General features: G+C 49.2%; 1 protein-coding gene across 6 annotated transcripts in view; it reads left to right on the top strand.

Moving 5' to 3' along the window:
- The first annotated feature begins 444 nt into the window (after positions 1 to 444).
- Positions 445 to 13,408, top strand: part of ADAMTS9 (ADAM metallopeptidase with thrombospondin type 1 motif 9) — a 220,343-nt gene continuing 207,379 nt past the window's right edge. For all 6 annotated transcript variants that reach the window (XR_003796732.1, XM_029243139.1, XM_029243140.1 and 3 more), the window contains exons 1-3: positions 445 to 915; positions 1,514 to 1,914; positions 6,980 to 7,142. Coding sequence is in view for 5 of the 6 variants with exons in the window: in XM_029243139.1 (XP_029098972.1) it covers positions 801 to 915; positions 1,514 to 1,914; positions 6,980 to 7,142 (679 nt within the window). In the remaining variant the exon portion in view is untranslated. The remainder of the gene's footprint in view (positions 916 to 1,513; positions 1,915 to 6,979; positions 7,143 to 13,408) is intronic.

Raw genomic sequence — 13,408 nt, 5'->3', positions numbered from 1 at the left:
GAGACCACAACGGGGAGACAGAGACAGAGCGGCACAGAGACACAGGGCGAGGGAGAGAGATTCGGAAGGGAGAGAGGAGACGGCAGAGAGACAGACTGGGAACGCCAGGAAAGGGAGAGAACTTTCTCCGCTCTCCCTCCCCAGGGCAGGGAGTCTCAGGAAAGTCTCAGGGAGTCTCACACCGGTCCCGTCCCGGTGTGGTGGCGGGACCGCAATGGGCTGCCCCAGCGCTCCCGGCGCCTCTGGGAGCTCGAGTCCCGCACAGGCGGCCGAGGAGCGGACTCGATCTGGGAGGAGGCGGTCCCCGCTCCCTCCGCTTTCTCCTCCCCTCTCCTCCTAGAGGCGGGGACCTGGGTACTTGAGCAGCGGAGGACCCGCGGCCCCCCCCCACGCCTCCGCCCCCCAGCCCCCCATTCAAGAAGCCGCTCCGCTATCCCCGCCGGCACAGGGCGCCCGGCGCGCCTCGGAGCGCACGTTCCGCGCCTTCTCCTGCCCTCTCCCTGGACATTATGCGGCCGAGCAGCCGAGCCCCAGTCCTCCTCCTCCTCCTCCTCCTCCTCCTCCTCCGGCTCCTCCTGCGGCCCGAGCGGCTCAGCTCTCGGCAGGCGGCGGCGTTGCTCAGCCGAGCGCAGACGGGACCCTCGCCGCGAGACCTCAGCGACTCCTAAAGTCAAAAGTTGGCGGCGGGCGGCGGGCTCCGAGCGCTCTCCGCGGCCGCTGCCTAGCGTCGCCGCCGCAGCCGCCAAGGAGGACAGGAGGGAGGGGGGAGTGGGGGCGGCGGGGGAGGGGTGGGGAGCATCATGCAGTTTGTATCCTGGGCCACACTGCTAACGCTCCTAGTGCGGGACCTGGCCGAGACGGGGAGCCCAGACGCCGCGGCGGCCGTGCGCAGGGACAGGCTGCACCCGAGGCAAGGTAACGAGGCTCGGCCACCGGGACCCCTCCGGCCCTGTCGCCAGCTCCCCAGCCTCCGTGTCCGACAGCGGGCACCCCGCAGCGGAGGCCTCTCTCTCTCTCTTTCTTTCTCTCTCTTATCCTTTTCCTAGAAAGAATGGTCTCCCGCTTTGCAGCCTCTCCCTTCTTTAGGTCATTCCCAGCCTATTTCTAGAGAGAGACACACTGTGGAACGAACTTTGTCGTCTCCCCCTTCTTTTAGCCGGATCTTTTCCTTCCCCACCCCAGGCCCCAAACTACAGTTACTTAGTAACTGGGGGCACCCCATCGTGGCGTGTTTTATTTTATTCAGGGTATTTGTCAGGATCTGTAATCATGTTATGTGTTTTGACTTATTCATTGTCTGGCTCCGACAGCGCCTAACACTGTTCCTGGCACATAGTAGGTGTTCAGCAAATATTTGTCCAGTGACTGAAGGTGAAGGGATTGACTCAAATGGGGGGGGGGGAGAAGGGGGAAGCTGGAAAATAACTCAGGACGAAACCGCCCACTTCATTTTTAAATTAAAACTTGCGGAAAACTGAATTATTGGTTCATGTGCCTCTGCTTCTCTCTGCAGTGAAACTATTAGAGACTCTGAGCGAATACGAAATCGCGTCTCCCATCCGAGTGAACGCTCTCGGAGAACCCTTTCCCACGAACGTACACTTCAAAAGAAGGCGACGGAGCCTTAACTCTGCCTCTGACCCCTGGCCTGCCTTCGCCTCCTCCTCTTCCTCCGCTACCTACACCCAAGCGCATTACCGCCTCTCCGCCTTCGGCCAGCAATTTCTATTTAATCTCACCGCCCATGCCGGATTTATCGCTCCAATGTTCACTGTCACCCTCCTCGGGGCACCCGGGGTGAACCAGACAAAGTTTTATTCTGAGGAGGAAGCGGAACTCAAGCACTGTTTCTTCAAAGGCCATGTCAATACCAAGTCCGAGCACACGGCCGTCATCAGCCTCTGCTCAGGAATGGTAAGTGGACGCGCACCCCTCCCCTGCCCTCTCGCCTCCTCACCCGCTTCTAGGAGACTTAATTGCTCTCTCGCCTAAGACCCTCACTGCGCCGTCTCTGCTCTGGCGTTAAGTATCAGCTACAAACTTGTTTGCGTCCTACGCTTTGGGTGGCTACACCGGTCAGTGCGCGAGAGGAGCGCATGCATCCGCCCCCGGGGAGTTCTGGATGTTTCGGAGCTTTCTAGGGTCCGAATTCGACTCAGCTGAGTGTTGCCCCACACCGGTAGGTGGCTGGGAAGTCGGTTTCCAAACTCGGAGAGAGTTGTCCTTCCTTGCTGCAAACTCGGCCGCCCAGGAGCCGAGCAGCTGAGCGCAGGGAGAACCCGACTCCTTATTGGCGCGTCTTGAGTCGGGGGTGTGGGCTGAGAATCCCCAGCCACGGGTATGGGGAGTTCCTTCCGTGTGTCTTGGAGTGCGCTGCGTAATCTAGAGTCCCCACGTTCTCTCAGGGCCTTTTTTCACGCGCCAGGAACCCTGAGGCTGAGCTGGATTGACAGGGAACAGGTCCCGTCCCAGGAACGGAAGGGTGGGCCGAGGGCTCAGGGGGCGGGGAATGGGGCGGAGCCTTCCTTGGACGCTTTGCATTAGGGAGGAAACTGGGAATGGGGGTGCGGCGCAGTGCGACTCTGCACCCTGCTGGTGGGGTGGCCCCAAGAAGCAGAAATACTGGGAGAGAGCTTGGAGGGGCTGCCCGGAGGAGGTTTCAGTTCTTCTGGGATTTCTACCATCCACGGGGTGCCAGAGAATCGGAAAAGAGAGCCTGCGGCGCGCGTTTCCCTAGAGAGGGAAGGCGAGAGGGCGGGGCGGCCACCTCTCAGCGCTGCAAAATACGCACTTAAAAGGGGATCCAAGTTGATACCCCTACCCCCTGCTTAGTTACGCCCCCCCCGCCCCACTTGCCCTCCAGTGGGCCCCATGCGGTGTCCGCCCTCTCCACTCTTGATATTTGAGGACCCGTTGTAAGGTTCTGACCCGAGCAAGAGCTGTTCTAGGACTTTCCCAAGCGACGTGCGTTTCTCCCTCGCGCTGTGACGCAGAAACTATCGCGGGTCAGACTCTCCCAGCGCACGGGCGCTCTCCGCCGTGCGCCCCCGTGATACGATTATTTTTTCCCCAGAGCACCCATTAACTCCCCGTCGTTACCTTTTCCAAGTGGGAGCTTGGATACTTACCCGGGGCTCTTGGCTGCCCCCTCCACGGGCTGCTACGAGTGGCTCCAGAGTCCCGCATCTGGATGTCTCATCTATCTCCGCTGCTCAACCGAAGGGTCGGGTGAGGAGCGAGGCAAGCTTGAAGACTCGGACGGGGGAGGGTTAGCCTGCTGGGATGCGAGGACGAAGATGAACGCCTTTAGCCCCCAGCAAAGCTCCCAGAGCCGCCGTACTTTGTTGACATGGTTTGGGGGTGGGCGGAGACGGCAGTTAGGCGAAGGGGAGGGGGTGCTGCAGTGAGTCACCACTGCCCCAAGACGCCTGCAATCTTTCTGTTCTTAGCAAGGTTGGGGTTTGGGTGGGCACAAGTCAGGTGCCGGAACCCAGGGCATCAGGGTGTACCCAAATCCCAGGGTTGTAACCCACAATTCCAGAACCTTACCGATAGGGCTACGTGTGTACGTCACGTTTGTAAACAGCCGTCACTCCTCCTCCCTCCCCGCCTCCACACCCCGCTGAGTGGCCCCAGCAGTGGTATGTTTTACTGCGCAGGACCTTAGTTTCTATTGGCAATTTTAGGTGGCAGCTCGCACGTGTTAACTGCGGAGTCGTAACTCTCTCTGGGAACTGAGGGCCGGGACTTCAGAAGGACTGTCTAGACCTTGAGGAGTCCGTTTATATTGCGTTTAATTTGCAGTCTGGCCCTTTTTTGGGGGGGTGGGGGGCAAGGTCTGGCATACATACGAAAAATATGCGAGCTGGCTGTTTCTATCTTCAGGGACAAATCTAGCTCCAAAACCCTTGCCCCTTTGTCTTCCTCCTGGAATTTATCTTTCTTCCCAAGATGCCCCCTTACCGTTTCAGTACTAATAGTATCCTGACGTTCCTCGTGGCCCACACAGGAAACCTTCCTGGAAATCTTCCACTCTTCAGAGTGAGTCATGCCAACCTTCCCCCCTCCCGTCACCCCACCGGTCAGTTACTAGTCTCCCTGAATTCCCTCTCAGATGCGTTTCTCACCTGTTCTGAACATCCCTACTATGACTGTAGACCTCTTTCCCTCTCTCTTCCTCTGTCGTTAGGACTGACGTCTACGATATATGCCCATCTGGCTTCTTCTCTGGCCTTTTTTCTTTAATCCCTGCCACACACTGCTAACAGATTACTGATGACAAGGCACAAGATCGCATGGCTACCCTGTTCATTTACTTCACAGACCGCCCCACTGCCTAGTGAACGACTGTAAACTCCTCCATCTGGCACTTCAGACCATTGACAGTGGACCTCCTCACCCCTTGCACATCCACATGTCCAGTCTCATCTGTTAAGCTTTCCTTCACAAATCCTGCATTTCAGGCAACCTGCTCTCACGCCTTTGTCTGCATTTCCCTCCCGTCCTAGTTCTACCTCATAGCCTTTGGGCCTTTGGATTTACTTGGTGATCTCACCCTGCTTCACATGCTCAAATCATACCCTTCTTTCAAAGTGTAACTAAGGTATCTTGTTCCCCAGGAAGCCTCTTTGTCATCCTTCAGACTGCTGTCGTCTCTCCGTCTCCACTTTCATAGACTCTTACCTGCATCTCTCTTTGATGTTTAGTGTGCTGTCCCTTGTAGTATGGTTCTTGGAACACGTGTTCTATCCCCTTTTCCTTGGCAGTAGGGTCAGCATCAATTCATTTCTCTCCCGTATTGGAGCCTTGTATGTTATAAGCACTTAGTACCTGTGTTTGAATAAATGGTCACCTTACCCGAGAAAGTCAAGCAATTGTTATGTGAATCAACCACAAAATTAATCTGACTTCATATAGATACCACTTATTGAACTCTTACTATGTGTCTTGTACTATACTAAGTATTTTAGGTATGCATTATTTCGTCTAAATCCTTACAACAGCCCAATCCTTGAAGCAACCGATTTTGCTGACGAGGACGCTGAGGCTTTGAGAGTTGGGGCCTTGCTGGAGGATTCACAGCTAGTAAGTGGCAGAGCTGGGGTTCCCACCCAACCCTCTGACCCGTACTCTTAACCATGGGCCAGAGAATGAATCTATGTTCTTAAAGAGAATTTCAAAGTTCTTGTTTTTGTTTGTTTTTAACGGCACTGGACTAGAGTCAGGGTACCTGAGTTCTAGACTCACCATGGGTACTGTTCAGCTGCTTCGGTATCACTGAAGGGGATAAGCCAGTTCCTCTCTCTGGGCCTCAGTTTCCCCTTTCAATAATCAAAGGTGCCAGATCTTCACCAGATGGGCTCCCAGATTCTTTCTCAATATTTATAGCCTGTCTCTAGTAGCTTTCCCATGTTGTAGCCAGCTTCCTGCTCTGTGCTCAGAGAACACCAGAGTTGTATGTTGAAAATGGAGAGAGGTGCCTGGGTGAAAATAAACGTGTTAAATCACTTCTTCTCTGGACACCAGTTACTCTCTTATTTTGACACCAGACGACACCAGAGCTGTCTTCTCTTTAAGTCAGTGGTTCATGAGCCACACGGAGAGCTTTTTTAAAAATACAGATGTTAGTCGTCACCACTGGAAATTCCAAATCTGCAGATATAGGGTGGCACCCCAAATCTAAATTTTTTTTTCAACTTCCTAGGCAATTTTGACACTTAGCTGGGTTTGGGAACCCCAGTGTCTTAGCCAAGTGCTCGAAAACTTTATCATGCCTAAGAATTCTAAAATTTCAATTCCTGGGCCCTACCCCCAGATACTTTGATTCAGTAGATCAGATTTGGGGTGCGATTATTTGAGTATCTGACTAACTCCTGGATGATGCCTATGCTGCTGCTGACGTTCAAGGACACTCATTTCCCTGTGTCCAGGGGAAAATCAAAGGCCTCTGCCTTTTTCCCGCCACTGAGGGAAGAGGAACAATGGAGAAAGAAGAGCTTGATACTTCCCTTGAAACACTGCCCACCGGCATGGCATGGGGAACTTTTTAGTGTCCTTGTAATGTTTTGTTTGGGTGGTTCAACTTTGAATCACCATTTATCATTGGCAAAACTTGTTGGTACTTGGGAAGGGGAGGAGAAAGAGTTACCTCCTTCAGGGTGCTTGGAGTGATTGGCAAACGCAAATTGTATCCTGGTGGTTAGAGGCTGACCCTGCAACACCAAAAGCCACTCCTGTGTTCTAAGCCCTTACAAGGTATCCCTTTGCTAAGCCCTTCACACGCGTTATCTTATTGATCTGCACAGTAAGTGACAGTAAGTATTTTTGTCCTTAATTGATAAACAAGGAAGCTGAAGCTCAGAGCAGTTAAGGAACTTGCCCAAGGTGAGTGGGTAAGTGGCAGTGCTGGGATTGGAACCTCTGGCAGCCTGACTGCAAAGTCTTATCCCATGTCACTCCCTATGGCCAAGGGAAGGGGTGGTAAGAGACTCGTGTGCCAGTGTCACAGGTGGCACCACCTTGAGTGCCTTGTGGTCAACATATGCTTTCTATTTTGAAGTCATAATAAGGCTTCCTTGGGTAGGCTTTTGCTTTTGGGGCTGATACTTGTCCCTGAGTTTCCAGGCTGTCTTAATGCACAGAAACACTCTCTTTCAACAGTCTGTAGGAGTGTATATAATTAGAACTTGAGCACCAAGGAAGTATTTCTCACAGACAGCTTTGGATAGCAGGTGCGATAAAGTAGAGTCCAATCAAGGGTGAGGTACTGATACGGCAGAGAGAGGGAAAAAAACCAAAAAAAAACCAACAAAAGAAACAACTGCTTTTCCAAATATGTCAGGAGGACTTTTCAGTTTAAGCAGCCCTCATGGGAAAGGGATTGGGTAATGGTGCCGTTCACTTGGCAACGTTCCACTGTCCTTTTCCTCCCAGTGGCTGAGTTATATTAAATCAACCTCTCATCTCTCTTTATTTGCAGCTGGGCACGTTCCGGTCCCACGATGGGGATTATTTTATTGAACCACTGCTGTCCATTGACGAGCAAGAAGGTGAAGAGGAGCAAAACAAACCCCACGTTATCTATAGGCGCAGCACCCCTCACAGAGAGCCCTCAACAGGAAGGCGTGCGTGTGACACCTCAGGTATTTGCTTCTTCCCTCAGCAGAGACCCCCCGCTGTGTGAGCTGGGTTAGTTGCCAGGCTACAAAGATGTAGCCCTTTCACAGGCTACAGAGCCCTACCATTTACATTGTCTTTTATTCAGTCTTCAAGCCAGGTAGGTATATCCCCATTGTATCAGTACAAATGTGGAGACTATGAAGAGGTTTAGTAACGTGTCCAAGGTCACACAGTGAATAAGTGACAAATCCAGGATTCGGACTCAAGGAGCAGTGACTCCAAGCCCACTCTGGGCAGAGCTGCCTCTTTTGTTGAAGTTGCTCATGTTTAGGCTTATGCTTTAGTAATGTCTTGAGGCTATTGTCGCCCGTATCCTCAATCAGCAATTGCTTGTGTTTTCTTGCTGGGTTGGTGTTTTCTATTCATTTGGACTTTTTTTTTTTTTTTTTTTTTTTTTTTACAATGTAGGGTTATGAAAAAGTCTTAACAAATGCAACGCACAAAAACTTCTATATGTTTATGGGAATCTTCCAGTCAACTTCAGTTTAGTTAATGTTCTGTGGCTTCAGGAAGTATAGGAATGGAGCTGTGGGTTGCACTGTCAGGTGTCAATTGAGTGCATATATGCCCACCATAGATCTTCTTCCATCCTGGTCAGATTCTTTGAGGCTCGGTGCTGACACACTTGGCCAATGTTAGGGGCATGTCCTCTGGGCACACCGGAAAGCTTATGCTTCTGTATGCTTCTCATTCTGCAGTCCTGAAGCACCCTTTCACTGTCTTTGAAGCCTTGGTCCGTGCATTTGGTCCTGTGTTTTAGGGTGTTTGTTAAAATACCGTCTTTTTTATTCTTGGACTTCCTCTTTCTGAAAATTTATCCCTCTCCCTATTCTTTATTTTCAAAAGTTGCTTCCCCAAACTAAATAACTTCTCAGGGTCTTTCTGGCTTCTCCAAATAAGACCAAAATTCAAGACAAAGGGGGTTTTCCTAAAATGATCACTTGTTTCATCTTGTATCTGTATCAGGTTCTTCCACTGTGACAGAGTGTGAAGTCCTGTACTCCCCTGGAATTATTACTTCTAAAGTGAATCCTTTAACAAGGGATGACATTGGCTGCTTATAACCTGGTACAGCCAAGTTGTAGCATATGGCATCATTAAGTCTTTCGGCTTTATCCCACCCAGTCCTGTGTTCTTAACCACCAGGGCTAGATGGAACATAACTAAACTATTCTGTCAGTTAGACTCTCTACAGAGCCAAGGGGTGGAGGTGGGAGTCTGAGGGAGGGGTGTACTCAGAAACAATAGCCAGGGTGCCACGACTGCCAGCTGCTGGCAAGTTCAATGGCAAGACATTTATCACATCTTTTTGACCATGCTAGTAAGAATGTTGACCTTTACTTCTTGAATTCCGAAATCTGAAATAGCCACTGCATATTTTATACATGTGTCTAGAACATACATATATCATGTAATAAAAAGGAAATAATGTGATTCAAGAGAGGAGGAGAAAAGTCTTTCTTAATACTATCATTCCAAAAATCCTCAGGGTTCACTTTTCAATTTAATTATCCAGTTAAGTAGACGTTTGATTTTCTGGACTAGAGGACAAGTCATTGTCAAGTTCAGTTGAAAACACAAAAAGGAGGGAATCTGGAAAAGTAAAGATTGAGGACAACAAAAGATGGCTTAACTTTTCAAAACAGCTTTATTTGGGTTCTAATTATCGGTGGGGGCCTTTGAGTGCCACCTTTCGAATCACCAGTGCCAACTTTTAGTTTTCTTTCTGGTTTTTGCTTGCCAGTGACCGATACGACAGGCCCTTCCTTCACCCCGTGTGATGAATCAGAGGCCTGGCAGTTTTGATTGGCTCTTTCAAAGGTTGCTGCTGGACTGTGCCACTCTGGTTTCTCTCTTCCAGCTGCTTCTGCGCCCCTTCTTTGAATTCAGATGCAGGCGGCTCAGAACGGTTGGAGAGAACTTTGGAATATGGCTCAGTTCACCAGCAGCCATTATAATGAGGGATGGACCAGCAGGTCACGGAAACCTCCAAAACCAGGTAGCCTTGGCACAGGGAGTGAAAGCTGGTGGGGATGGGAGAAGTCTCTCCGGCCAGAGGGGAAAGTATCCTCTCTGCAAATGTCAATTCATTCAGCTTCAGGGATTTCCCCTACTAAGAGCAGCGGTTGGTAATCAGAGATAAACTTTAGAAGTACCCTGGGAGCCTCATGCAGAGTCTTTAAACAAACAAACAAACACCTCTTGCAGGAAAGTGAAATAGAGCAAGAATCAGTGGGTTTACTAAGTGCTCCAGGTGATTCAGAAGTTCAGCTAAATGTGAGAGTTCCCGCTAAAGTTGGATTTAGGGCAGTAACCACTGTCCATAGCCAGTGCTGCCTTTGCCCTGGACTTGGCTTTCTCCTTCACTGCTTTCCATCTTCTCTTCTCATAGGGTGATGAAATATTCGAGCTAGAGGAAACTAGCTCTAGGTCAACATGCTAATTCTACCCAGATGAGCAAAAACTGTAGGCCTGGGATGTTAAGTTACTTATTTCCAGGAGTGATACCCTATATATTCAACAAGAAACCATCAGAATTTGAGGTCACCCAAGCCTGGGAGCAGGCCCCTGGAAGCCCCATGCTGAGCTAGGTGTAACCCTTTAGTTGCTGGATTATGACGGTCTTCCCGGGACAGGGCACTGTGGCGGTGACGCCTGTTTCCTATAGATGGAATAGAAGTCTTGCTCATTTCTGATTGTTGATGTATGTCTAATTTTCAAAACAGATTCTGAGATAACTTTATCAAAAAGACACGTGTAGAAGGAGTCTTATATAGTGAAAACTTCATGGGTTTAGAAAGGAGTCTACAACATAATTTATTCATTCATGTGTGCATTTATTCATTCAGCCATGAGCTATTTATTGAGTAACTCCTCTGTACCATGAGGATAAAACGAGGAACCATCTTTATTCCAGTTAGATGTGTGACCTCAAGCACGTTTAGAGCATAAAGTAAGAATAACATATACCTTCCAAGGGGGTAGTCAGGACTAAATGAGTATGAAACAATGGAAGCTCCCGGGACAGATGGTAGACAGTCACTGAAAGGGAGATTTATTTTTAAAAAAAGATTGTAAAAATAGAAATTAAAACACCATAGCCAGGGAAAGAAAACTCAAAATACCAAAACCCAAAGTTAATCAGATCTCTGTGGTTAAGCTTAGAGCTTCTTGGTTACCTGGTCATAGAGGGCCCATAAGGGACTTGCCCAGGGTCCCCCTGGCAGCGAGCAGCACGACTGAGAGCCCTTTCTGTCTGCATGTTTATCTGTACCTAATGCAGCATTTTGAAATTTTATTTCCTGCAGCTTCCTCTTAGCCCAGTGACTCTGTTTCTCTTACGCCCTCATTGGTTGTGTCTGTGTGTATGCATGCGGGCCACTTGAGTGCATCTGCATCGATTTGTGGTTCTCATCCTGTTGGTGGGTCCCTCAGAATTCAGGATGGAGTGTGGCATGGCTTCTCTTCCTTACAGTGTGCCCTTGAGACTCGCTCCCCCCTACCCACTGGGTCCTCAGTTGAGGTCACTGAGGTGACTGCCTGCCCGCCCTGCACATCAGGGGGGCCAAGTGGTAGGCTCGTGGGAGCCGTTTGGGAGAGTTTGTTGCCTTTATAAGCCACTTCCTGCTGATCCTTCGCATTGCATTTCCAGATGACACCCCAAGTTTTGTCTCACAGACACTCGCTCTTGGACCCTGGATTTTGCACAGGAGGATTTAGTTGTTTTCATTAGTGACAGAGACGTGTTTCCCAGTAGGTGAATGATGGGAAGGCAGGGGAGAAGGCCAACAGAAGGCTGTTTTGTTTACCTGGGCCTAAAAGACAGTGTCTCGCTGTTACTCAAATGCCTCTCTCACCCTCCCATCTCAGCAAGGCTAGCTGGTTTGTTTTGTTTTTTTCATAAGGCATTTAAAAACTGTACACTTGTTGACCCATCAGTGCCACTTCTAAGGAAGTAATTGGACAATTGTGTATAGAGGTTTATGTGAGAATACTCAGTCTGGTGTTGTTCAGTATAGCAGAAGGCTGAAAACAACCTAAGTGCCTTCGGTTGGAGGATAGATCAATGATTTATGAAGTCTGCATTTGATGGATTCCTGTGCAGCCATTAAAAATGATGGCAGACAAACACAGAAATAGATATATTAAGTGAACACACGAGTGATGAAGTTGTATGTAGGGTATGAGGTCATTTTTTTTTAAATGATGGCGAAGCGTGTGGAGGAGCATATATGTATAAAGAAAAAATCTGAAGCAACGTGCACAAAAATGTAAAAGGGACTGTTTCTTATTGGTAGGAACATAGGCAGTCCTTCCCTTTTTATTTTATATTTTTATACAGTTTTTGCTGTGATTCTATAATAGTTTCATAATCAAAAAATGCAGTCCAAAAAATGCAGTTAAAAAGAAATGGGGGTGGTGGCATGTAGTTATTTTGTAGCCCCGTGGCACTTGTCACCGGGGAGCAACAGCCAAGCCAAGACACCATGTTTTTGCCTTTGGAATGAGATAATCTCAATAACCAGGAAGATAAAATTCCTGCATCGTGGCTACTTCTTTGGGACACCAGGGTTGGTCAGAGCTGAGGCTCCATCCTCACCCAGCTAAACTGCCTTGTGGCTGTTAGACTAACCAACCGTAGGATTACGATGGGATTACCATGGCTTAGTCTCTGTTAGGCACTGGGGACTCTGCCCGTCACCCCCATTAGAATGTACTGTCACTTCTTGGTTGGGCTCCCAAGGATGCGATCGCAGAGACTGGGAAATACGAGATGTTGATTAAAGCCATCATTTTGGGGGCTCTTAGGATGCCCCTGTGGAATCACTGTGCTACACACTTCCGTACATTGTCATATGTAATTCATTCATCATTACTACAGGGTAGGTATTATTATCCTTATTTTACAGCTGAGAAAATTATAGCTCAGTGATGTTGAGCCACTTGTCCAAAGTCCTACAGCTGGTAGGAAGTGGGCCTGACACTTGAACCCAGATCTGATTCCAGGGTGCTATGCTGTGAGCCAGACTTCATTGAAAACACAAATGGAAGCTGCCATCTAGAAAATCCTTTTTCACTTAAACTTTCAGAGCATTTGTTTTTCGCAGTACGCGGGCCTCTCACTGTTGTGGCCTCTCCCGTTGCGGAGCACAGGCTCCAGACGCGCAGGCTCAGCGGCCATGGCTCACGGGCCCAGCTGCTCCGCGGCATGTGGGATCTTCCCGGACCGGGGCACGAACCCGCGTCCCTTGCATCGGCAGGCGGACGCTCAACCACTGCGCCACCAGGGAAGCCCGATTGCATTTTTATATGAATTATTTTTTTTAATAATTTTTAAAATGCCTTCGTAGAATTTGATTTGATATGGGGAGGGTTGCCTGCTGCCCGGAGTTCCCACCAAGGCTCTGATGACTCACGGAGGCCTGTGTCTCCAGCTTGCCTCCATTGGAGTGTGTACTTGTTACACATTAACCTCTTGGATCCGATTAATAATTTAGCATAGATTAGCTGATTAGATTAGCTGCCCTGAAAGTTGGGCCCAAATGGAGTGAGAGACGGAGGTAAGGAGCAGACCTCTGAGGGGGGGCTTCAAGTAAACAATTCTGGGACAGCTTGAAGGTTCCAGGCAGTGACAGAAGCTTTGGCTGCCCTCGTAGTCCTGCCTGGATGTAAGCAGGTCTGGTAGTTGTGGGCTAATTAGTGATTTGTGTGAGAGGCCAGCGTGCTGCCATTTTCCCACAGCCGTTTTCTCTCCTCAGATCCTTCCCCTCAACTTTGTAGCCTAAGAACAGGCCACACTGAAGGAACCATGTGCTGGTCAGTGTGAAAGCACACTATGAGTTTTTCCATTTACTCCTGGGGCATATTCCGGGGAGGAAGACGTGCCAGTTATTCCCACTTTCCAGATGAGAAAACTAAACTCAGCGATGTGAATGAACTTGTCCACAGTGTGTAAGGGAAACAGCTGGCCCTCAAACCCAGGACCGAGTGGACTCTTTAAAGATAGTTTCTGCCATTTGGGGGTTATTGTTTTGTCTTAATTTCTTTTCATTTACCTCTTTCTGTTCCTCATCCATCTTTATACGTTTTTTCCCTTTTTTATATTTTTCAATGGACTTTAGGTCTAATAGTCAATAAAAACAGTGACCTCTAAAATCCTCTGTAAATTTCTAGAAAAGCACTGTTTTAAATAAGTGAAGTTTTGAGCTTATTTCTTCACCTTTGTCTT

Source organism: Monodon monoceros, unplaced genomic scaffold (assembly GCF_005190385.1).
Source record: "Monodon monoceros isolate NGI ecotype Baffin Bay Population unplaced genomic scaffold, NGI_Narwhal_1 Super_Scaffold_3, whole genome shotgun sequence".
Classification (NCBI taxonomy): domain Eukaryota; kingdom Metazoa; phylum Chordata; class Mammalia; order Artiodactyla; family Monodontidae; genus Monodon; species Monodon monoceros.
Note: the sequence above shows the minus strand (reverse complement) of the source record. Positions and strands in the feature narration are given on the sequence as shown.